We start from the raw sequence: 26,531 nt of genomic DNA, 5'->3' as shown, positions 1-26,531 counted from the left end.
GTTTGTTTCGTGGAATTCTCATGACTTTTTCATTTTCGGAGCTATCGAAACTCCACGCACAACAGTCCAGTCCTGATTTTTGTCCGCCGACCTTCCGTCACGGCGGTTAGTCGGGGTCCAACCGTGCAACAAGACCAGGTGATTCCAAAATTGCTGTGTTCATCGAGAGGAACGAACGCGCGCTCACTGCGAGGTACCAGGAGCACCACTAGTGCTGCTAACCTGAAACGGCGGCAAACAGGTTCCTCCCTTCAGTGCGGGAAGACTTCCTTTTCTTTTGTCTCTAGCCTTTTCTGTGTTTGAGACACGATCGTCGAGTTGTTGTTCAGCACTCCACGTTTCTCCTGTCTTGTCCGGACGAGAGAGGAAGGAGTGCGAGCCGCCGGACAGCCTACCGTGCACGAACGGCGATAGACCGTTTACGGCAGAGTCCGAAAGCTCATCAGTCGAATGCATTTCTCGACAGCTCACTTGTTTTCCGAGTGAACTAGTCTCCGGGCTTCTTAGTTGTTGGTGTTTTTTGTGTGAGCGATTTATCATCGCCTTTCAAAGTCCTCACGACGGCCGACTCGCCGCTGTTCTCGGACAATAGACAAATCGATTTCGCGATTTCTCCTGTCAGGGAAGAAGCACTTCTCCGATTTTTTTTTCCTGTCCGAAGAGGACTTTTGCCGAGTGTATGCCTTTCTTCTCGGCCTTGCGTGCTTACCCGAGAAGGCAGCAAGGAACTCCACACACCGCGTGCTGAGTTTCCCGCTCAGGTTTCCTATCTAATCTTTAAATGATGTTTTTTGACCCACACACATGCAATAAAAGTGCAGCGCGTCCACTGCTTCTCTTTCTATCTGGCCTTGGATTCAATTGCTTTTCACGGTCGACGTCTCCCGTCCTCCGGTCAACCTGCAGGTGAAAGAAAGCTCGTCTCCGGGCTCGCCAGACAAGCGTGAAAAGCCAGGAAGGAAGGATCGGGAAGAGAATGCTGTGTCCGTGATCCGTTTTCTCATGCGTGTGTTTCCGTAGTCTTTAAATGGTGTTTTATGTGCAGGTGTCTGCTCCGAAGATTCTTTCTAAAGCAGTGAAAACCGGTCGTCTGCCATTGCTTCCAGTCCGGCTGCGTACTCGGCGTGTCAGACAGCTGCGCTGCCCCGACTGTGCATTTATCTGTCTGTCTGTCGGCGACTGACGGGCGGAGATGAATTGTAGCGGGCATGTGTTCTCTGAACCGAGGGCCTACGGAAGCCTTGTGAAAGCCACACGCCTATCCCTTGTGGCGTTTTCTTTCTCCTGTGTGCTTGCATACATTTCTTGTGTGATGTTCTATGAATGAATAACGGCTCCTCGTACTCTTACGAAGGCGACTACCCAAGTACTCGTGCAACTCGAGCGATGCAGGTGACGGACCGCCGCCCTGGTGAAGAAAGTTAGGCGAGAGACCTCACACAGCAGGTTGGACATCATCAACGAAGTAGAACAAACAAAACGAAGTTCATCTTGTCATGAATATACTCTCTTATTGATCCAGGTTGTGCTTGTTGTTGTTCTCTGCGGCTGTTCTTGTTTTTCTGTTTCTTCTTTTTTGACGAAAACGCCATCAACTTCTTTTCATCCGCCGCGCGCTCACGGCATCGAAGCTACAAACAAATGAATGAGTTTTCATCATCAACAAGAAGGGGCGACTGAAGGTGATCCGTGCATATCTCGGAGGTCTCTTCTCTACATTCTTTTTTCAGGTGTCTACACACACACCTCGGGACTCGTCTCCCGAGAAAACGAAGTTTCAGTCAGAGAAGCGGCCTGGTCCCTCTGTTGTTGAGAAGAGAAAACCTCTCACTCACCTAGTCCTTCTTCATTCACCTGATTTCCTCTTTTCTATTCTTTCAGATCATGCGTGGTCTCTCCACCGCATCCTCTCCTTCTTTCTGATTGTTTTGCTCGCATCTGTTTTTGAGAGCTTCAGCAGCTATAGATCATCATTCATTCTTCATCATTCATTCCAGGCTCATTCAATTGTTTTCGTCGTCATCTACTCCTTCCCCCTTTTTTAATGAAGTGACCAAGATTGACGAGAGAACAAAACACATCCCTTCATTTCAGTTTATCTACTGTCTTCATCTCTCCTTTCGTTCTTATTTATCATCTCTTTCCTTCAGGAGAGTCAGCACGCTGTGTCTCTATCAGGGAGAGTAGATCGGCCAGTCTATCTCCTCTTCATCTGCAGATTATTTCAAGAGACAGAAGGCGACAAACAAGCAAAAGCTCATCATAGCAAGGATGATGTCTTCTTCTTCTGCTTCGTCTCCTTCAACAACAATGGAAGGTCGCGCTAAGCGAGGGGGGCATTACCCGTCGACGGCTCATAGTCATACAACCCTTCATTTCACATCTGAGAAGCCGGATACGAAGAAGCAGGAATCGACCCCTAATCATCTTCATCTTCATGATAGTGATGATGACTTGACCAATGAAAACAAGATGAAGATGTCTCCTTCTTCTTCTGTCAATACTTCGACCTCCGGAACATCATGTAAAGTCTTGAGTTATAAAGCTGTAGCGGCAAGGGCTGTTTCAGCTCGTATGAGTGGAAGTACTATAAGTGATGATGAGGAGAAGAGCCACCCTCTACACGGACAGCAACGCGATGGTGGGGAAGGAAAGACCAATGAAGGGAAGATGGAGATGGAAGAGAAGAACAATGCAGGTGATCATAAGATGAAGAATGGCAAGACATTTCATCCACAGGGTGATACAGGTCGACATCATAAAGGTGGTGGTGCCACCAATACCAAGACTGTACAGATAGGAAGAGGAATGAATGCTACAAGCACTTTGGCGACTCGGGGGGGGAATGGAGAGAAGACGAACGGGAAAGTTGAAGGGGGTAGAGGAGGAGGAGGGGGGACTTGCTTGAAAGGTCTAGAGAATGACAGCATATCAGGATCTGAAATGTCGTCATCTTTCTTGAAAGAAGAAGATCTCCCACCTCTTGGTGTCCTAAGAGATCAGACTTCTCTAGGGACGGTGACAGGTGGAAGTGGGGGAGATCTTCTATTGGATCGAAGAAGGAGTAATAGCAGTACGACGATGAATCACAATACATCATCTTTAGCATTGAAGGCAGGTGGTAGTGGTGGAGGGGTAGGAGGAAAGAGAGGAAAGCAATTGTATAAGAGCCAAATACTTCTCTCAATGGTGGCCACGGTAGAACTTCCGATCTTTCACTCAGAGGTAGAAAAGGAAGAACATGTGGCTATCATGTTACGACTTGGAAGCAGAAGACGTAAGCACAACAAAAAACACGAAGGAATGAACAATCCGGAACAGGAGAAGAAGAGTTCACCCAGTTGATATCTGTCGAAAAGTTCTCGAGAATGCATAGAGTATAGTCTCTTCGGAGAGTTCATGAGGTCCCAGCATAGTAATGTATGTATGAAGATGTATGGATATGTATATGTAGGTAGACTTCTATCATGTTCATGTAACACAAACAATGAGAAAAGGGGGAAGGCCGTATATACATATGTATGTATGTATTTATTCACCATGGATAGATATGTATACTGACTTTCAGCTGTCAGACTATTCAAAGATCGAGGTTTCCAATGTATCTATACTGAATATACATGGACACGTACACAATCCCCCCCGTACGTGTATATCAATCAGATGCGTATGGTGCGTGTTTATAGTTCCTTTTCTTCTTCCTTCCCATTCATCCTTCATCATGTTTATGTGTGTTTCATTTCTTTCTGTCTATTTGATTCTCAGGCCGTTGTCCTGTAGATCCTGTGACATGTCGACTTCTCTTCTGGGGTGTCCGATGTAAACATGCGGTCGGTACATGCCCAGAAGGAGAGAAGTGTCGATGCTGTCATACAGAGACAGAGCTCTACTTTCATCCAGCTGTCTATAAAGCGACCTTATGTTCGAATAAAGCTGGAAAAGGAGGGACATGCTGTTTTTCTTCTTTTTCAGCCTCCTCATTCTCATCGTCGAATGGTTCATCTTCTTTATCTCAAAATCGCACGACGTTATGTGGCCGCACCAATTGTTGTTGCTGGAAGGCACATAGCAAAAGTGATCTACGTGTAGAACATGCAAGAAAGTATGCTTTACCTCCTGGTCCTAATAAGTTATCTTCAAACGAGACTTTATTACTAGGGGCATCTCTAGCAGGAGGAGGGAATGGTGAGATTTCATCCACCCCACCCATGTCGAATCTTTGTGGTTACAATAAGGCATTGGTAGATATGATCGATGATAGACAACGAGATCTAGGTATGAATACCAAGACATCCCTCTCTTCTTCGAAGGGTAGTAGCTCTACTACAGATCATCTTCATGAGAATTCTCATACGTTGAAGAAGAATGAGACCTATGGGTCGGCTCTTCTCCATGGAAGAAATTTAGAAGACGACGACAACAAAAAGAAAAGGACGAAGAGTATTGAAGAAGGAGATGAAGATGAAGAAGAAGACTTGAAAGGTGGAGTCGTTTTGACACGTCCGTCATCATGTGATAGAAACTTACCTCGATCATGCCCACCGGGATCATCATCTTCTTCCTCGATGCTATCGTCTCGCAATGTACAAAGAAAAGACTCCTCACGAGGAAAAGGGATCGAAGGAATCTCCAATCATCTTGCAGATGATAAGAATCATATAACAACACCTTTTTCTGAAGGGACCACATCTGCAACAGGTGATGGGCCAAGCATGTCATCGGTATCTTCTGCTGGAGGAGAAAGTGAGACAAATGCAGCGGGAGGAGGAGGAGGGGGGGGTGGAGGTGTCTTGAACTTTCTACTTCCAGATGGTTCTTTAGATTTGACGGTATTCAAGGTCTTTCCTTGTCGGAATAAGAATCTTCTCCATGAAAGAAAGAGCTGTCCTTATTACCATAACTATCGAGATAAACGAAGGTAAGTAGAACAAGAGTTGAGAGGCGGGGAGGTGCGGGGGCAAACGAGAGAGAGGGGGAGAAGGGAGGATATACATATCCTTATATAGAGACACAGTTGTAGATATATATGGAGGTCTAGGTTATATACATGTGTATCTAGATGTGTATATACGTGTGCATGTAAAGGCATGATAGTAGTCGTCGTAGGTAGCACTAGCACTTCGGTGTGTCACTTTTTCAATCATTGTAGATTGACTGAGATCTTACAACCGTATAGTCTATCTATATATCTATCTGCATTCATATCTGAATGTATACTACCTATATGTATCTACATGTTTTTGCTTGTTTAGAGTGTAGAATAGCGTCTTTTCCTCTACACCCCTGACTCTTTTCTGCACTTTTTAACCGTCCGGTTTCCTCATCGTCTCTTGTTTTTGTTCTTCTCTCTTTGTCTTCCCTCATCATCTTCTTGCTTGTTGTCGTCCGTACAGGGCCCCAGTGACATATCGAGCTGAGCAATGTGAAGAACATTTTGATCTTGATACAGCCACTGTACAATGTAGTAAAGGAGACAAGTAAGCTTTCTTCCGTGTCTACTTCATCTTGCTATCTATCTCGAATCTATCTATGTCTCCTGATGATCTATCTGAGGAGTGAGGATTTTGATGGATGTTCTCTCTATGAACAACATACATCAATGTGTAGTTGTTGCGGACGTGCAGAAGGCGACGAGCGTGAAACTCCTGTTCAAAACCAAGAAAGAAAGAGGTGTAGAAGCTTACGACAAGGACAGCCGCAAGAAGATAGAAGTTGCAAAATACATCGAAGAGCTGTATGTACTCTGGAGATATATTGAGATATACAGATGTCTGTACACTGGTGGAATATAGATACCTATATGTATATATGTATATAGATGTATGTATAGATGTACTGATATAGTTTTGAAGACAGCGCGAGTGATTCTCCCTTGTATCGCTTGTTGTTGTTTTCTTCCCTCAACTTCTCTTTCTTATGTATTTACTTTTCTTTCTTTCTTTTTCTCTTCTTCAGCTGCGAGAGATGTCACAACCGTCATGAGCTTCTGTATCATCCGAATATCTACAAGCAACGCTTCTGTTCGAACTTCCCTAATAATGTAAGCTTATGCATACCCAGTTAAGAGATTTCTTCTTCTCTGTATAACCATTGAGATATATGTATCTACCCACCTGGCACATATATATCTATACAAATACACTAGAGATCACCGTTGTAGATACACTTCCGATCTGTGTTACATGGAGATTCTATTGAAGTCCACATATACATCCATACGTGGATGATTGGGGTGTATTCATTACCTAACTGTATATTTGTCATCTGTATATACCAATGATATATACACTATATACGTATATACACCATGTATATATCTATATCTATTCTTCTATTGCTCCCTTGCTTCTTTGTGTTTCTTCTCTCTCCTTTCTTAATCTTTCTTTTTGTCTCTATTATCTTCTTCCTTGCTTTATACAAAGACTGAGGTCTATTTCGACATTGTCCCCTATTGTGGTAGCTACCAACCTTTTGCTCTCAATCTCCTCATTTTCTTAATCCCTTTCCCGTCTCTTTCTTTCTTTCATTTCTTTCGTCTGTGGACAGGGAAGAAATGTCTGCTGCGCTCGTGGCATCTTCTGCGCGTTTGCCCATACAAGAGGAGAGATCCGAGCGACACTCTTTACAGAAGAAGAAGAGAAGAAGCCTGACTGTACTTTCTTCGTCTCGAAATTCAAAACTGTGTGGTGTCCCTATGGATCTCAACATGACTGGCACACCTGTGGATATGCCCATACGTACCAAGATTGCAGAAGATCACCGGCTATAGGTAAGAAAGAATGAAGAAATCGATCTTCTGTTCTAATTAGGAGAAAGAAGAGACAGCATCCATTGTCTTGCCACCTTTTCCCTTCTTCGATCTTCGACCTCTCTCGATGTAGAGATAAGTCGACAGATGTAGAGATAGATAGAGAGATAGATATGCATAGATGTATAGATAGATCAATTCATGTCTGCAAAATTGGTATCTATATATCTATATATACATATATACATGTTTTCTATCTGTCTACATATCGATTTCCTGTCTCGTCTATACAGAGATGTAGCAAAGGCCCCTTTATGCTTTGTGTTTGTAAGAGTATCCAGGCTCTTCTTATAGAGGGAGGAAAAAGAACAAAAGAACGACCTTTTCGTTCTTTCATTCCTTCACTTCCATCTTTGTATGATCTCTTGTCCTTTCTTTCCTTTTCTTTGTTCTTTGACTGTCTTTCTCAGGGTATGGATCAGAGCCCTGCCCTGCATGGAACAAGGACCTTCACTCGGCCGATTATGATAAACGATGTCCACACGGGTAACTACTACTACTACTACGAAAACGACTACCACCACCACCACACACATGCTACAGACATTCTCACACTCATACATACTCTAGTAAAAAAGAGTCTACAGCTCTCTTCAGTCTATATACTTTACATCTATCTGTTTACCGTTCTTCTATATACCTGTTTGTCGTTATGCTATCTATCTATCTATCTATCTGTAGACTTCACAGGGGACGTCAGCATTGTTCGCTGTCCATCTATCTTCATAGCGTTGCTCGAGTGTATATACACCTGATACTTCACCTATCTGTCTGGGACTACTCTGTCTTTCGAGATACGAGGCTCTAGGGTGGGTCTTCGTTTCACTTCCTTCATCAAGATCTCTTTCACACTTCCCAATGAAACCAATCTGCCTTTGCATTTGCATCTTTTTCTTTTTCTTTCTTTTTTCTTATTCTCTTCAATTCTATTTCATTCTTCTTCATCTCTTTTTTTCTTGCAGTGTCTCCCTCGTTGTTGTCTTTCTCTCTCTGACTATCTTTCGTCGTTGTTTTCTTTTCTTTTCTTCTTCAGAGCTCGATGCAGTTTTTCACATGGGAGTAAAGAACAGCTCTATCATCCATCCTATTATAAGACGATGCCCTGTATAGACTATCGACCTCAATCAGGAGGAGGAGCCTCTGGGGGTGTAGATACCAAAGGGGGAGGCTCATCTGCCAATCATAGTAAAGGCCCTCATTCTCAAAGGAATGGCGGAGGCCTTGTATTGACAGCTATAGGAGGTTGTCCTCGAGGATTTCTATGTGCTTTTTATCATGATGTTAGTGAACGAAGACTCCCATCTCCACCACCTCTACCTCAATTCTCTTATACACAACCTCTTCCTGTTGGACAGCTAAAATTTCTCCAGCCTCTCTTCCTACAGCCTCCCCTCTTCAATCTTGATGATTTTGAAGCCTTCGGACATCAAAGGTAGGTGGAGAAGTTTAGGGACGATATGCATTTGTGTATGTGTGTTGGTGTGTGTATGCGGTGCTCGTCTTCGGTCATGTACGGAGAGAAACGGGGATGGGGGTGGGACGGACAGTATGGACAGAGAGAGAGAGAAGATATGTACACGAGCTCGAATTCCAGATTGGGGAGATAGACAGGTGAATAGATACGGAGATGTAAGTGAAAAGGATACATGCATGACATAAGTATCTGCGAAGTTGTAGTGGGTGCTGTTTGTACCTAGAGTGTTCATATTTATCTAGGACAGGAGAATAGACAGTGTGCGATGAATGCCTTGATGAACAGTCCTAAGAACTAGAGTGCGAGATGTATAGCCTAGTTCTCAGGGCTATGCATATATATGTATATATATATATATATATATCATTCTATCTAGTTATCTGTCTCATGATTTGGAAGGTATGTATGTTTTGTTTTCTCTCTCGCGTGTGTCATTTTTCTTTCTCACTTGCGTGCAATCCCTTAATTGCATGCATGCATGCACTGCCTGAAAATTCTCTCTCCGTGTATACAGAGCCCCCAACACTGCCATGAATCATCTATCATCCTGAATCAACATACAACATACATATAGATAGACAGATATACATTGGCCTTGGGTCTATCTATCTTTCTCTTTCGTTTGTCTGTCATATATCTCTTTACTCTCCTTTAACTTCTTCTTTTGCGTTCTTTCTCAGCCGTCTTTCTGGCAACACGGGTCGACGAGGAGTGAACGGGGTAAATTTTGGCCATAATCAAAATCGTCATCATCATAATGAAGGAGCAGGAGGAGGGAATGGTGGGGGGGGTGCATCATCTTTCTTTACATCATCTTCGTCACCTTATGCAAATTCTTTTCCTTCTTCTTTGAAACTTCTTCCACAGAGTCATAACAATACCAATAGTAATAGTAATAAGCTAGGCTATAATAATAGTAATAACACCCCTCATCATCATAGTAATAGACCTGCCTTACCGGCTCCCCCTCCGCCTCTCCCAAGCCATAACCCCCCTCATAGCAATGGAATTGGAGGAGGATCTAACTCTTCATCTAACCCTAGCACATTTTCATCTTCTCGTGGCATGACGACATGTAATGGTGTGATAATAAATAGTTCTTCACCTTCATCATCTTGTTATAATCAAATCCCTCCACCAAATCAGCCGTCTTCTTCTCCCCAGCCTCATCCCCCTCATTTGAATGGGCCTCCCAGAGAGGAGGGAAGAGGCCCCCGAAGATTATCCTTTTCTTCATCTCCGGCATCTCTTGTAATGAATGAGACCATGACGGCCATGTCTCCTCATCATTATGCGACAAATCAGAAGAACATGCCACAACAGCCACAGTATCATCATAGCCATAGTGTGGGGAATGACAATCCACTCCCTCCGATACCACCACCTGTCATGGCCAATGGCCACGAGTCTAATATGATGAATCAGAAGGATCGTGATGGTCTTCTTCATCTTCATGATAAGAACAAGAAGAGTATGAGGGACACAGTGGTTGGTACCTCTCCTGGCTATGGCTTAAGAAACTCTTCTGCTTGTCTAGAAGAGGCAGGCGAAGTTGAAGAAAGATGCATGATGATGACAGGGGGCGGCGGAATGAATAGAGAAGGAGATGGAGGGAGGTTACTACCATTGAATAAGAAGAGTCATAGAAGAAGAGAAGATGCTGCTGGACAGAGTGATGAAGAGATCGAACAAGTATGCCTGGAAATGATAAGAAGTACAGGTCTAGGAGGAGGAGGAGAAGGACATCATGGTGCAAGAGGAAGAATCGAAGACAATCGACTCATGATGAGGATGATGAAGAAGAACAAAGATGAAGAAGATTCAAATGCATTTCATTCATCTTCAGAAGACTGCTATCCTCCTCCACATCATGGAGAAGAAGGTGGTGGAGGTGGTTTTTCTTCCTCGCCTCTTTCTCTCCGTGAGAGCCATGAGATGGTCACAGGAAGAGAAAAACGAGGAGAAGAAACGACGAGATTGTCTCTGCATGCAAATGTGTTTACACCTAAATCAGCTCTTCTTCTTGCACATCCTCAGAACCCCAAAGGAGAAGAGATGTGTAGAGTCGATGAGAGAAGACGTGATTACTTTCATTCTTCGTCTTTGTCTTTGAACCAAGAGGAGACACACCAACAGAGACTTCTTCAGTCGTCTTCTTATCGTTCTTCATATCCATCTTCACCAGAGACCTATCATGAAGAAGGAGTGAGGTCTACGAGTGCTACGATGATGTCGATGATGGTACCTCCTCCTCCTCCGCCTCCTCAGAATCTCGAGGAAGAAAGAGAAGAAGAAAGAGTCTTCATCGAAGATCTTACAACGGAGATGAATGTGAAACATGGCAAGAATGCGACAGCCGCAGCAGCAGTAGATCAAGTTCCTCTCTTACACCAGGTAGCTGCGATGCTCTTACAGAGAAGAAACACCTCTTCCTCATCATCTTCTGAAGATTTCTCTATAGAAGAACTCAAGATGAAGATGGACATGATGAACAGTCATGATGATAGTCGTAGCGCGGCTGTAGTTGTGGACTCAGGTATACCTCACAAGAAGAACACAGAGAAATCTCTTCTTCACGAGGAGGATGATGGTCTTCTTCTTGAATCGACCTTTTCAAGAGAAGCTCCTTTCGAGCTTAAGGGAAGGGCAGGAGGCCTTTCATCTGTATCCTGCTCATCATCAGGTGACTTTGAAAATGACATTTTCTTGCATGCATCTCGACTCCTCCATCAGGAGGCTCTCACAGGTCTACGAGAAGGAGATTCTTCTTCATCGGTCATGATAGATGTACGAGAAGGCTATAGTCTCCAAGAAGAGAGGACGAGAATAGAACGGAGAGGATTGCTGCATGATGAAAATGATAAGAAGATCCAAGATCATCATCGGACTATCCCTCCTCCGCCTCCTTCAGCTCAAGATGCCCATGGATCTTATCATAGTTATAAGAGACAAGAAGGAAAGAGAGTAACAGAAGTAGTCGCAGATCGAAGAGAACAAGAGGATGGAGAACGAGGAAGAGAGAGATACAATGAAAACCTTTCCATTGCCGAGCAAGAACCCAAAACGACCCCTTCATCCTTTCTCCCTTTCTTTCCATCTGCAGGAGAAGGAAAGACGAAAAGCGGTCGCTATCATCTCTCAGGAGGAGAAGATACAGCAGGGGAGAGCACCCATCAAGTCCTCTCGGATGAAAGGTATTCCTGCCCTCAAACTTCGAGGGAGCATTCATCTGCTTTTTCTTCATCTTCTCTCACCGTCGCGACTCCTGCCCTCGGTCTTCATGAAGATAGCAGTAGTAGCAGTACAAGAGGCAGTAGTCGCAATAGCGATGCTGCTAGCCATGATCCACTAGGAGGAGGAGGGGTGGGAGGTGGAGAAGAAGGAGCGAATCTTTCTTCTTCCTCCTCAAGTTCTTCTAATCCTGTGATGGGTGATCTTTCTCATAGTGATAAGAATAGATCGACCCGAGGAGAAGGAGCAAAGGTGGAAGAAGAACAAGAAGAAGCTACCCGCTGCCATCGTTATACCATTCCTTCACAGAGAAAGTTCTTAGGCCTGTTTGAACAAGGTGATGGTGTATGGACACCTTTCCTAGCAGAAGGAGAAGAAAAGAAGAAGATGGCGGAGACCAGCAAGAGAACATTTCCTCTTCCTTTGTCGTCTTCGCCTCCGCCCGGTTTAGGAGATGATCTACTCATGATGAAGAGTCAGAAGCATAGACAGTTGGGAGAAAAGATCCGTTCCTCTCATGAGGAATATCTGTCTCTCCATCATGATATGAGATCTATGACAGGACAAGAAGAAGATCAAGAGAAGATAAATAATATGGCACAAGATATCTCTCCTTCCATGTTCAAGTCTTCTAGATTCTGCGGATCGACTACGATGGTGACAGAACAAGGAAGAAGAGAAGAAGAGGATAGTCAAAGAGAAAGAGAGAGATGGAATTCTTCTTGGTCTTCATATCGACAAGATGATATCATATCGTCGTCCTTGTATACACCGTCGTCATCATCAGCAGCCTTCTCCGCTTCTCATCCCCCTCTGTTTGGATCTTCACACGGTAGAGAAGAGAGATCTTTTTCTGTTGATTACTCTTCTTATGAACCTTGTTATCATAAGGACAAGACCCTCATAGACAGATCTGCTTCTCCTCTATGTTACTATACAGGTGTATCCTCAGGAGGTGCTACTAGAGAAGAAGACATCTTTCATCTGCCGAGAGAGGAAAGAACAGAAAATCAAGAGAGAGGGGGTATGACGAGGATGATGACGTCTGGTCTCATGATGAAGATAAGAGGTATGGACAACTTCAACCATCCACACAACTCTTTAGTACAAGAAGAAGGAGAAGTTCAGCCAAACAGCCACACAGGTCTATCACAGATCGATTATGCGTATTTTGCATCTTCAGCTCCTCCAGGGCTAGGATGTTTCAAATCTTCTTCCTCTTCGTCGTCTTCGTTTCTATCGTCCCCTGACCATACAGGGGGGTTAACAACTGCCTCTCCTCAAGTTGCTGATTCGAAGCGTTTGTATTCGTCGTATCAAGGAGATGATATTTCTGTCTTTTATCACTCAAAAGAAAGAGAAGAAGAGGAGGAAAAGAAGATGTTGAAGATGAATGAACATCATGAGGGGAGTGATCATCTGGCCGCAGGTGTCTCATTGTCATCTCTTGAGAAACTTCAAGAACAAGAGACAGCTGTCACAGCGGCAGCTACCGCAGCTCTAGCTCTGTTTGACGATGAAGAAGAAGAGGAGAATAAGAGAGGGGTGAACTCGGGAGATCAAGATGGAGAGAATCTCGATAATCAAAAGAAAGCAGAGAAATCTTCAACAACTCTAGTGCCTTCATGTCGATCACAGAAAGAAGCTTATCTTGCAAAGGCAATAGAAAGCTTGACGCTATCTTGTGATCGGGGTGATGAAGATGATCGAAATTGGAAGAATGCAACCTCGAAGAGGATGATAGGAATGAGAAAGAAGATGAGTGATCTTGTAGGAGAAACACCTCTTTCTTCATCTCGTTGGAGCTTATCACATCCTTGTAAACCGACTCTATCAACAGGTTATCTTTCATCTTCAATCGATCCCTCGGCTTCGAGTACTTCTACTACTACTTCCCAATTGATATGTACAAAGACTATTCGACCCCCTCCCCGTTCTTCTTCTTTGACTTTGAGCTCTACAGCTTATCTTCCATCTTCATGGGAGACAGGTGAAGAAAGAAGATTGGGAGAGGAAAGAGGAAGAGGAGCACGAGGAAGAGATATCGTTCTAGGAGGCCTATCAACCGAAGAAGAGCCTCTGTTGTTCCATCAACGATCCTCTTGTCAAGTGGAAACATGGAGAGAAAGAGATGGGGAAAATGATGAAGGGGATGAGCATCAAAAGATATGTAGGATAGAAGGAAAGAAATCGTCTTTTACTCGTCATTCTTATCATCAATCTCTTTTTAAGAAGATGATTTTGACAGATGAAATGAGAGAATCACGAAGAAAGACGGTCATCTTTTCTATCCTTAGTACATGTCTTGAAGAGCAGCAAGTCTTGTTAGATCGATTACTTCACGTAGGTCTATGGAGAAAAGTTGTACTGGTTTTTCTTGTCGAAGAAAGACAGGTAGAAGAAGAGGAAGAAGAAGAGGAAGAGATATTTCAAGATCAAGAGAAGGAGAACAAGACCAACAATCATACAGAGGAGGAGAAGGATAAGAAGAGAGTGAAGAAAGAAGAAGATGATGATAGATGGAGAGCTTTCATAGATGAGGGGAAAAGACTGTATGATGGATATGACGTTACTCTATGCGATGGAATAGAAGAAGAGGTATGTGGTCACCAGGCACACACGCACACACATCTGTATTCATATATAAAGATATATATATAGCAATAGATGTATCATACAGATAGATAGATGGATACGTATCTACACATATGTATGTAACGATGGAGACGGATGTATCAATGCGTGTGTCAGAGGGGGGGAAGGGGGTTTGACGGTACACAAATATAGATAGATACATGTAGTACATGTATCTATATATGTCTATATACATAGGAGAGCAGAGGGAGATAAGGGGAAGTGTGAAGGTGACTTGATAGAGAAAGAAGTGTGCATATGAAATAGAGAGAGAGAGTGAGGAGGTTTCTTTAAGCTAGGAAGCAAGGAAGAAACTCTTCTTCATGCCCTTTCAGACAGGATGGAAGCTAGAAAAAAGAATAGACAAGAATGCAGACAATACAAGACATGTAGACTAGACTACCAGGGTGTGGGATACTCAAAGCTCTTCTGTTTGTATCTCATCATCTTCTGACGTTTTTCCTCCGTCGTGTGCTTTTCACAGGAGGAGATCAAGATGAGAGGTTTCTGGAGCGAGCAAGATGATGAGGGAGAGATGAATGAGAACACTAACAACACTAGCTATTCACCCAAACTTCTTATTCTTAGAGAAAAGGAGAGGAAAGGTGGACGTGCTTCCTCTATTCTGGAGTGTCTATACACCTCATTCCATCAGTACCAGACACAGCAGAAATCGACCGAAGGAGATCATGGCTCTCTCCCATCTGATCCTATTGCTGTGAGTTTCTTTAACTCTTCTTTTTTTCATCATACAAAATGTCGTTACTATTAAAGGAGAAAGGAGTGGAAGACAGAATGAAGCATACGTCATCATAATTGTGTCTCATTTCATCCTGCGGGGTGCTACTGCATGCGTGCGATTGAAGGTGTATTTCTATCTCTATAGAACTAGATAACAGGTAGCTGTATTGAGAAGGTCTTCGGTATAGATATCTGGATATAGATAGATAGGCTATAGAGAAATAGGGATGGGCTTCTGGTTCTTTTTCTGTTGGAGTGTATGAATGTATTGAGTGCATGAAAAAGATAGGGGCTATGATGGTACCTCTCTCATCTTCTGTCTATTGAAAGAAAGGAAGAACATATTTCCATATGATGTAGAAGAATGAAAAGAATAAAGATAGAGAGATAAAGTAGAGATAGTGGAGTAGGTAGGTGGATTGGAGATAGACATAGATAGGCAGATAGATAGTCTTTCTGGTGATGGTGACGATGACACACGTATGTAAAGTCGCATGTCTGTGTGGGTGTATATAGATGTATGTACATAGATACATGTTTCTTGCGAACAGAACATCATCTCTCCCTTTCTTTATATGTTGCCATACTTGTCCTGCGATCATTCCTTCATTCTTTCATTCTTTTGTTCTATGCCTTTCTTTCCTGTCCCTTCTTTTCTTAGGTTTTCTGTCTTCATCCATCTCCTACGTCACTCCTCAATAACCACACATTCTCACCCTCCCCCATCGTGAGAAGCTATCTCTATTCTCCTCGTCATAGAATGGCTCTTCTTCCCTCTAAAACGAAGAGCCCAAGGGTTGCTTCACCTTCTATCTCTCTAGATGCACAAATCAATGGAACAGAGGGCGGAATGATGAAGTTCTTCTCTTCATTTCCTTCACCCTCTTCTTCTTCGCCTTCTTTATCATTCTTGAAGAATACGCAAGAAGGAAAAGGAGGTTTTCCGCCTCTTGTTTTACCTGGTTTAACAGCAATAGGATCAGATTCAGCGTCTCTCCTGACAAGTTCTGAAGAAGAGGAAAAGGCGAGAAAAGAAGAAGGAAGAAAGGATGCTGGACAGGAAGGAAGAAGTCGTTTCTCTTCATTAGCTTCTTCTCTTCAGTGGAGTGAAGAATGTCCTTTCTTTACCATCCATCTTGTCCTTGCTTCATCTCCTTCTTCGTTCCTTCAAGCTTATTATGATGAAGATGATGAAAAGAAACAGCAGAAGATGAAGACACCAAGAATGTCTAGTCCTCGTAGTAGACACCAAGACAAGACACTAGAAACAAGCGTGGACAACAGTCGATTTCATAGAGTCGGAGAAGATAATGATGAAGAGGGTGTCTATCTTTGTGAGACAGGTTCGTTAAGAGGAGCGGTCGAAGAGAAGAAGACTAAAGTGGTTTTTGTGTCTTCTTCTCATCTTCCTCTATGGAGTTCTATGTTTGAGAGATCTTACCGTCTTTCGCTTCCTCCTTTCTATCATAATGAGACAGCAGAGCATGATTTCCATAAGAAGGCCACTGTGTCCAATACAGATCCTTCCCTGTCTCTGTCTATTCTACCTCATGAAGAGATGAAAGAGAAGAAAGGTAAATTGGTTGCGGAGGGCGTTTTAACACCTCCATCGAATACTCATACATGTACCAATAGTCTTGAAGATCTCACTATAGCAGGAACAGGTGGAGCCGGCCAAGGTTCACCGGCGTCTTCAATCTCTTCTCTTCCCCCAGCGATGATTCTTTCCGATGACGATTCTTCATCTCCATCTTCCTCTCCTTCATACCAACGCCATACCCCCGCCTACGGCCTTTCTATTCCGACCGCGACGACGACTCCTTCTCTTCCTAGTATCCCTCCAAGCTCAGCTTCTTCTGCTTCTGCTTCTGCTTCTGCCTCCTCTTCTTCATTGGGTTCCTCCTCTCTGATGATGATCGGATTCCCTCAGAAAAGTAACAAGGGAAGTCTTGTGCAGAATAGTGAGTATGGTGGAGGGATAGGAAAGTGCTGTTACTTATCAAATACTTCCTCAGCATGTAAATGGAGAAGAAGAAGTCTATCGTCAACGACAATCGACGATGATCGAGGTGTGTCTCTTGATACAGCATGCACCAGTAGCGAACAGCCCACCCTTTCGACCTCCCCAGGCACCGCTCCCGCAGCTCATTTTATGAATACTCATAGCCATCCTCTTCAGCTTCAGTCGATTGACTGCGGCTGTTCTTCCTCATCTTCATCTTCTTCATCGTCCTCTCCGTCGTTGTATGGAGCAGATGTAGAGACGTCGTCTTCTTCTCCCTTGAAGATGATCGAAAGATTGGCACTAGGAATCGAACTCGGGGAGGGGCAACCTGAAGAGGGAAGAGGAGAGGAAGAAGTAGGACACCAGCAAGAAGATAGATCTCCTTCAACGGTCGATTTCACAACACCTCGATCAAGTCCACCTTCATCACCCCTCTTCAACTATACCACGACATCACCCTCTTCTGCTAAACATCTAGGAGACCATCTTTCGACAAATCAACTCTTTACAGAATGTACAAGTTCATCTTCTTCGTCTTCGGGTAGCGTAATGGAGAGAAGAAACCTATCAACGCCAAGCTCCATTCCTGAGGCTGCTATGACCACTCATAGTCGGGATGATAATCCCCTCTTCTCTCTTCACCTTTCAGATGAAGAGGAGAAAGAAAGAAAAGAAGGTGAACAAGGGTCAGGAAGGAAATCTCATGAAGAAGATGATGAGGAACTAAATCAAGATCAGATGAACAGATCCGATAGAAACGTCGAAGAAGAGCAGCATGTTGAAGTTCTTTCTGAAGATACGCGTCTCTTCAAGAATGATCTTCTTCTCACATCCCTTCTACAAGATGAACTGAAGAGATTTCTTGACATCTCTTTCAGCCATAGCGTCAAGGACAGTTTAGGACAAAGGAGAACAAAAGAAGAAGAAAAGAGGAAGGTCTATCAATCCTCCTCTACAAAGGAGGAAGCCCTATCCTATACAGCTAGTATGACGCCTACTCCAGTGTATTTTGTCTGTTGGGTACCTCCGACCTCATTCTACCATCATCCTTCTTCTTATCAACACTTAGAGAAAAAGAAGGAAGAGAGACAAGCAGCGAAAGACAGAAATGTGCATGGAGAACATCGATCTTCTCCGTGTTGTCTCTTCGCTTCAGGTATGTTGAGAAAGGAAGACGAAGGAAGATCCTTGTCAATGAGATGGACAACTTCTTGTTCTGTCGTGGGCTTGTACAGGCAGCTATACTCTATACTCCCTATTCATATACGATGTCTCCTCGCACTCATGTACTAAGCCTACAAATATATTCATATAGATAGATAAATACATGGGTATATATCTATATCCACATATATACATAGTATAGGGAGGTCGATAGATAGGTAGGTATATCTGTATAGACGCATACGCACAGACGGGATTCCTTTGAATCTCACGGGTATAGAGAGCCTCCCTTCTTGTCTTTTTTCCGCGCATAATAGACTCGAGAAAAGAGAGACCACATTTCTTCGATGGAGAAAGAATGATGAGAGAGCGCTACGATGACTGCTGAAGAACTGAGCTTCGTTTCTCGAGTCTTTCTTACCTAATACATCGAGACAGATGTAGATCCAAATACATCTTCTACATACACAGGCCATACTCTCACATATCTTCTTTCTTTTTTTTGTCGTTCTTGCCCGTTCCTCAATCATCATGACGTGTAGTATCTATCTTTCTTTCGTTTTGTCCTCCATTTTTCTCCGTCTTTCTACTACTTTCCTTTGTGTTCTTTTCAGAGAAAGATTTCTCCTCGTCTTCTCTTCAAGTTCATCCACAGAAATCAGAAGGAGAGAAGGGGAGTATCGTCAACAGCATGTCGCATCGTCTTTCTTCTTTGATGGCTCTACTTCAACAGAGTAAGAATGATAAGAGCTCTTCTTCCTCTTCGTCATCTTCTGCCTCGTCTTCAGGGCTCCCTCTTAAACATCTTTTCGTCAACTCTTATACCAGTAGTCAAGCGAGAGGTGTCTTCACGCGTGCTGCGGAGACGAGACAAGGAGGAGATTCTTCTTTTCTCTCGAGGCTGCTGTATGAAGAGAGAAGAGAAAGCAGAAAGGATGAGAAAGCTAGGGGGCGGCAGCCCCTCTTCTTAGATCATGTGGAGGCAAGAGTTCCTATGATCTCTTCAAGAGATACAAAAGAGGTAGAAGATGAAGAAGAGGTTCATCAGATGATCGCGAGAGAAAGAGAGCATGGTGGAGAAGGTCTCATCTTCAGAATGTCTGTGTCTGATCTTGTCTTAGGATGTCTTTATCTGGATAAGAAGAGAATGATTGAGATACGTACACATCTTCTTATTCCTCTTTTCTCTTCGTTCTTCTCTCCTCATAAGAAGACATCATCTGCCTCTCTATCCAGTCTTGAGAGAGAGAAGATTGTTGTCATGACGGTGCCAGTAAAAGCTGTGAAGATGATCTTCTCCAGTGAAAGAGGTGATAATAAGAGAGATAGGACATGTCAACAGACAGAGAAAGAAGAAGAAGATGAGAAGACAGCTGAAAAACAACCAGAAGAGAAAGATGGAGAGAAGACATGTGAAGGACATCTTGATGTTTATCGATTTCTTTGGTGTGCTTGGTGTGGAAAGAGAGCTACAGGTATACGAGAAGGAGGATTGAGTCATGATAGCTATAATGGAGAAAGAGGAGGAGATATGTGTTGTTTTGTCAGGTGTACATACACCTCATCATCCCTTCCTCATCCACAAGAGAGGAGTGAGGAAGAAGTCCAAAGTGCTTTCCTATCCCATCGTCAGCTGGATTGTCCGCATTTCTATCATTCGTCTTGCATTGAAATGATGATGGTGAAGATACCTGAGTTCTCCTCCCGACTGCATGAAAGACAAGGAAATGAGCGAGGCAGAACAACCTCCTCTTTCATGAGATGCCCATGTACCTCGTTCATTCCTAGACTTCCTCTTTCTCTTGAGAGTCTCCCCCCCTTGGCGAGTCTTGTTGATGAGAAAGGTCAGCATCCTACTGCTGGGCTGATTGAAGAAGAGAGTGAGGAGGAGGAGAAGAACAAGAAAGAAGACATGAAGATGATGTTTGAACATGCTGAGAAAGGAAGAAAAGATATCGAGAGTGATCATGAAAGGATAGACAGGATAAGACTACCAGGAACTATGTCTGGATCTGATGATGTTTCTTCTTCTTGTTCCTCTTCTTCTTCTGTGAAGGCTACCTCACCAAGCGAAGAAGAAGAACAACAGGAGAAACAAGATGCCGAGAAGAATGAGAAAGAACAACACGAGGGAGAGTCTCTATCTCTTATCTCTCTTTCATTTCTTCGACTTGCAGGCGATGCTCTAAATCACACCTCATGTGATGACGAAGACGAAGAAGACGTTGCTTCTCAAGAAATCGAAGAAGAGAACTCCAAGACACCCCATCTACGTCGAAAAGGCGGAGTCAAGAAACAAGGTCTTCTTTTTCCCTCTCATCTCAATCTTTCTTCTTCTCATATCCATTCGGATGGAGACTGCCGCGTCTTCTCATCCATCGAAGACGGAGCTCCATCGACTACTCCAGAGACCTCACATGGCAGGAAGAGTAGGGGTGGTAGGTGTCCTTCTACTACTGCTGAAGGAGAGACAGAATGTATGAAGAAGAACAGCAACATGAGAGGTGAATGTTGCGAGAGAGGAGGAGAAGAAGAGGAGCATAAGAGACTCACGTCTGATGATCAACGTCAGAAGAGAACGAAGCAACTCATGATGAGAGGAAGTGGTAGTTTTGAGGATAAGATAGGAGGAGAGATGCTCTCTGAGAAAAAGAAGAAAGAAGTGAATCTCTGGAATAAGAAGCTTCCGAGAAAATTTCCTGCTTTCTTGAAAGCTCTTCTAACCTCTCTTCTTGATCTTCAAGGTCTCTCTGCAACCCGACATCTTCAAGGCAGAAGAAGAAGAAGAGAGAGAGAAGCACGATCCACCTGTGGACTTCCATCTGAATCCTCTCATATGAGTCCTCCGGGTCGTGAACAAGAGAAGGAGAAAGACGGACAACAAGAAAAGAAGTCGAAGATTTCTTCCTTTTCTTCTATTCTATCTCCGAGAGATCTCTCCTTAATGCTTTTCTCTTCATCATCTTCGACTATGATGTCTTTCCCATCGACAGGGACCCCACCCTATACACCCTCATCCTCTCCCCAATTTCTCTCTTTAAGACAACTTCTCTTCACTCCCTCTTCTTCTCTTTCTTCGTGTACATCGTTCTTTCTTGATAGCCATTTACAGGTGGTACCAAATCTCTTTCATCCATCTATTTCACTCATGGAGAAGGCTCTTCTCGCAGGTCCGGCCACTCCTGATTCTTTACCTTCCTTCCGACATACCGCTCTCTCTCTGATCTTCTTTCTTCTCTTGAGAGGTAATACACGGCATGCAAAGAACACCAATGACGAAGAAATCATGCTATCGTCTTCTTCTCTCGTCTCTCCATCTTCGTCTTCTTCTTTCTCTATCTTCTGTAGATCTCTGAGAAATGAGATCTCTTCTCAAATCCCTCCTCTTCTGTCCAATCTTCTTTCGTTCCTTCTTGGCGATCTCTCGTGCTTCACTCTACATGGAGATACACGCACAAGAGAGATGATGAGACGCACTTCTTCGCCTCCAACAAGTGAAGAAGATACGAAGGTCTTCAGTCGAGGACGAGATCTGATGGTAGGAGGAGAAGAAGAACAAGAGATCTTGAGAGAAAGAAAACGTGACGAGGAAGAGAATGAAGGGGAGGGAAAGAAGGTGAAGATCATGAATCCACATGATAAGACATCTGTTTACTCTTTAATGAAATTGAATAGATATTTCGTTGCATCTCTTCATCATCCTTTCCTATGGACACTCCAAGAGAAGCTCAACTTCTTGGAGAGATATCTTCAATATATACATCTTTTGGAAGCGGAACTTCTCTATCCCTTCGTAAACCTTTCTTCGTCTTCCTCTTGCTCGTTGTCGACATCTCAGAGGACTTGTAGAGCGTCACCGTCATCAGAAGATGATCGATATGCCCTTCGTGGTCATCACGAACAACTTCTCTGCCTTCAGGAGAAGAGACAAGATCTGCAGTGGTACTTGCTAGAAGATGACCTAAGACTAGGAATAGAGGCTGAAAGAGAAGAAGAAGAAAGAGATATAATAAGAGACCTAGGAGCCTGGGATAAGATAATGAATAGAGACCTCGTTCAAACCATCGTCATGCTTGGAGAAGGGAGGGCGACACTTTCCTCGATGAAAGATGGCACAACAGGAGAACGTGATCAAAGTGTGTTTACACCTGGACTTAAAGGTCTTCTCCAGTGTATACAGTGGTAAGTGCTAAACAGATGTCTTTCATCTTTCTCTTTACATATATATATGTACATGAAGGCCTATCTGTCCACATGTATCTGTTGAGATAGATATGTATGTATGTACATGGGTCTGTATGTATCTTTCTCTCTTTCACATTATGTACGTATAGATATATGCGTATATGTATCTTTCTCCGTAAGGGGACTTCTCCCTCTCTTCCTACATCTAGATATGTGTGTATAGATGGATAGATTCTTCCTGATAACTTTGTCTCAGCATCTTTTGAGATACACCCAGAATAGATGGAAATGAAATGTAGATTTGGTCTAAAGAAAACTTCGTCGCTAGCTTCTTTCTTTCATATATAGATCTTGTACTAAAGATATGGATGTATGTCTATGTGCGTGGGAGACATGTAGATGAGATACTAGACTGACGTGCGTCCCCAAGTTTGAAGATCTCTCTGACCATCTTTCCTGGTATCCTTTTCATCTAAATCAACTTTCGGCTGTTCTCCATTTTTCTCTCTTCTCTTCTTTTTCTTCTCTCCTTTCAGCCTCCGAAAACATGCCTCGATCTTGGCTCTGAAACTTCTTCCCCTCTCAGCCGTATACACACTCGTCATAGAGCATTTGGATGTCTCCGATGTTCAAGATGATGAGGAGGAAATGTCTCTTAGATTTCTTCTCTATGAGCACTTTGATGAAGTTGTTTTAGGGGAATTTGAGAAAGTCAATTCACGTCTCTTCCTTCTTCTCTTCCTTAAAGCCCTCTCGTCGAGTGTACAGACACCCGAAGCTGCAGCGGTAAGCGGTGTTTCCTTCTTCAACTAAACACTCAAAGAGAAAAAGAAGCATAGAGGACAAACGTACTACTATGACTTCCTATGTGACCCTCTTTCAAAAACGTGTTCTCGGGTGTATGTACAGACTGATCTTCTCGGGTGTATATACACTAGAATCTTCCCGGGTAAAGATACAATGGAACCATCTCAGGTGTACATACGCTGTTATGTTCCGGGGTGTCTCTAATGATCTCCAGGGTAGTAGTTCCGGTTTTCTTCAAAGAGGTGGCATCGACATACCCAGATATCTCTCTATATATGCGGTCCGACGGATACAAGGAAGTTTCTTTCACTCGACCTTCTGATGTGCTAATATTTCTTTTCCTACAGATCTTCCGCCTACCCAAAGATCTCATCGAACTTCTTGCTTCTGTCACCGAAAAGGATGTCCATAACTACTACTGTCAGCAACCTTAAAGAAGCTCCCACACAACAAAACGAACCTACATACATGTCTATGACTTCTATATGGGGGGGGGGGGCGTAGAGCTTTTGTGCGAGAGAGAGAAATGTATATAATCAAAGGAGAGAACAGCAAAGCATCAGGTGTATGAGCCGAAGTGTCGTCTGATGTCTTCGTGCTCGGATAGAGTCAGAGAAAGAATGAAAGAAAGACAGATTAAGAAAGAATTTGAAGAAAGATGATGGGTGTATGTATGTATATATATGTGTGTATGGACAGATCATGAATGTATCTGTATGTGTATGATCTGAGGCGTCGGGATCTCTATCCATACCTATGTGTATATAGAGAAATACATATGTATGTATGTATACTCATATGGACGTCCCCCTCAAACCTGTTATCGTTTTTGGAATCGGTTTAAGTCTTGAATCAATCATCTAAGTAATGAGCTTGTCTTTCTTTCCCTAACTTCAAGTATGCGTATGTATATACACCGTATTACAGGGGTTGATGTATTATGACTTCATAGTGGTCGTACGAGAGGCGTCTTCTTGCATGTCAATCAATCAATCAACCAATCAATCAGATTTATCGTAATGAAGGCTGTTTGTCTGTTCCTCCAGGAGTCTGTTGTTTGTATGGTGAGATGAAGAATGACCTAAGAGAAAGAATGAAGATCTGGTGTCTTCTTTTCTCTCTTTACAAAGAGAAGAGAGAGATAGAAGAGGTCTGTCTTTCTTTGTCTGCATTTTCATCAATATGATAGAATCAGATGGTCTACCTTCATCTCACGGAATCTACCTCCCTCTGAAAGATTCCTTCTGTCTGTCTTCTGTCCATACAAACGAAAGGAAGATGGCTCATGTCTTGTGTCTATACATACACATAATGAAGAACATAAAGAGAGTTAGAGATATAGTCTCAGATAGGCTTGTTCTCTTGTTTTTAACCTTTTGTAATAAGAGAAAAGCCCAAGAGAGTTAGAAGGACTCAAGACTTGACTCACGATAAGACATCTTGATGGCTGCTGTGTTCGTTTGAAGTGGAAGGCCATGAAGGAAGAAGGGGTAGTCTTGAAAAGAAGGGAGTGAACGAGGGATTGATCGGTAATGACAGAAAGAGCAACAACATACACATATCTTCCTTATCTCCATGTAGGCTCCGAGTCGACGTTACGTATGATGTTACTATATGACTACATATGTAGTAGAAGAACCGAACATCACATAGGTGTACGTTTCATCGGCGCACATATGGATATATAGATAGATTGGTGTATCTATATATCTCTGTTATTGTATTCTGTATATTTAAATGCGTGTCTATTATTTGAATGAGAGTTTTTGAATGAAGAGGGAATGGAATGAATGTCTCGGATCTATGATGGATGCTTCATGCCTTTCTTCGGGTGTATGTACATACACCCCCTCATGGAGAAAGAAGCAGCAGTCATGAATGGGATTCTTTACAGGTTTTTTACATTTAGTTTAGAGTTTTTTTTCGTGGTCAGAGAGAAATTCTTTGTTGTCTTCCGGTTCTTACTATATAATGTGATCAGCACAGGATCCTTCACGACTGGAGAAAATAAAGAACAAGAAAGACATATATCAAAGCTATCTCCTTCTTCACTCTCCCTTCCTTTTGAAGGGATGAGCATGATAATGATGATGCTGGTAGGACAATGGCGATGTCAATATAGACATATCATAATAATGAAATAGCTAGATGAATCGATAGCTCATTCATTGCCTTTGATCCGCGCCTCTTCATCATCATCGTTCTTCTTCTCTTTTTCTTCTTTCCGCTGCGTCACTATGCATTTTCATCATCATGAAACATTGTTTTATCTTTATATATTTTTTAAATTCGAGTGATCCTCGGCGGTTCTCTGTTCGCGTGAAATAGCAGCTAGCTAGCTATCTATCTAGCTACGGCAGGAGCAGCCGCAGGATGATCAGGCAAGGGGGGGGCGGGGGACCTTTGCGTATATATATTTATCTCTCTTTCCTCTAGCGGAGGAATGAAAGAGAGAGAAAAGATTCCTCCGTCTCGTGGTTGTGTGTGTTTTGGCTTCCCTGTCTCTTCTCCTCTTCGTATGAAGAGAGAGCAGAAGGAGAAGAGCAAACATCATCCATCTTTCTTCTTTGAGGTCACCCATCCCGAAGAGAGAGAGAAGACAAGAGACACATACGTCTCTTTTCTCGTTTTATTAATGAAACCTTTCATTTAAAGAGTCTTCCATTCTATCCACTTCTTCGTGTACAACAATAAGCAAGTCTATGCATGCGGCGACTACCTCTATCTTCTTTTTCATGTGATCATCAAGGGGAGGGACTGCTCACTGAGAAAGATAGAGACAAATCCTGGGGTTTGAGCAGTCTCCTCGTGTGTCTGTTGTCATGAATGACCTGTTACCATCTTTGTTGTGGACCAGTTTATTGGTGCAAGGTTTTATAAGTGTGCTGCAAAGAAAGAAGAAGGATACGGAGGTAGAGAGGGAAAGGATAAAGAGGCAGCAAGCGGGTTTTAAATGATTCATGTCCTGCATGCGAAAAAATCCAGTGAATTGATTGGTGAGTCTGTCCCTCTCCCACTCTCTCTTTCTCTTTGTCGTCTCTTTTTGTTACCCCTGACACTGGTAATAGAGAGAGGTAAACAAAACCTCTCTGTTTTTTTCGAAAGGTGCTCGCTCTTTCCTTTTCTTGTGGGAAAAGAACTCGACTTATGTATACATTTAAGTAAGGGGGTGAGAGATGAAATTGACAGGAGGGAAGAGAATACAGTTCAGACTATGATGGTAGGAAAGAAGATCGAGAGTGTTTGTCAGCGCTTCTTATCTACTATGAAGTTTGTTCTCAAAACAACGTGCCCGCCGGCCGCTTCCTCCACCCTCAAATTTCTTTTTCATAAAAGGGACAGCAAGAGAGGAGGAAGGAGTCTTTCTTTCCTTTTGTAGGTCTTCTTGAAAGAGGGATAGGGAAGATAAGAATGCTAGTTTCCAGTCCGCAGAAGCAATCTCAGGAGAGAAGAGAGTTGAATCTAGGCAGACTCTCTCCGTC

The 26,531-nt window shown here is 43.1% G+C and overlaps 1 protein-coding gene across 1 annotated transcript; it reads left to right on the top strand.

Annotated features, from left to right (window-relative positions):
- On the top strand, positions 1-26,531 carry CSUI_000642 (zinc finger (ccch type) motif-containing protein). Its single transcript, XM_068060875.1, has 13 exons — positions 1-3,277; positions 3,766-4,918; positions 5,394-5,477; positions 5,956-6,040; positions 6,547-6,769; positions 7,219-7,294; positions 7,842-8,240; positions 8,963-14,111; positions 14,632-14,865; positions 15,550-18,049; positions 18,672-22,239; positions 22,779-23,028; positions 23,397-26,531. The coding sequence occupies exons 1-13, from the start codon at positions 2,272-2,274 to the stop codon at positions 23,481-23,483; spliced, it is 14,814 nt and encodes a 4,937-aa protein (XP_067927149.1). The 5' UTR covers positions 1-2,271; the 3' UTR covers positions 23,484-26,531.

This window comes from Cystoisospora suis, assembly GCF_002600585.1.
Source record: "Cystoisospora suis strain Wien I chromosome Unknown contig_256, whole genome shotgun sequence".
Classification (NCBI taxonomy): domain Eukaryota; phylum Apicomplexa; class Conoidasida; order Eucoccidiorida; family Sarcocystidae; genus Cystoisospora; species Cystoisospora suis.
The sequence above is the reverse complement of the archived record's forward strand: the minus strand, read 5'-3'. Positions and strand labels throughout refer to the sequence as shown.

Bases quoted from the DNA above. Each gene is read 5' to 3' on its own strand.
- CSUI_000642 (XM_068060875.1), top strand. From the start codon at position 2,272: ATGATGTCTTCTTCTTCTGCTTCGTCTCCTTCAACAACAATGGAAGGT. The intron at 5,478-5,955 runs GTAAGCTTTCTT...TCTCTTCTTCAG, and splicing joins CAATGTAGTAAAGGAGACAA to CTGCGAGAGATGTCACAACC. The intron at 18,050-18,671 runs GTATGTTGAGAA...TGTTCTTTTCAG, and splicing joins GTGTTGTCTCTTCGCTTCAG to AGAAAGATTTCTCCTCGTCT.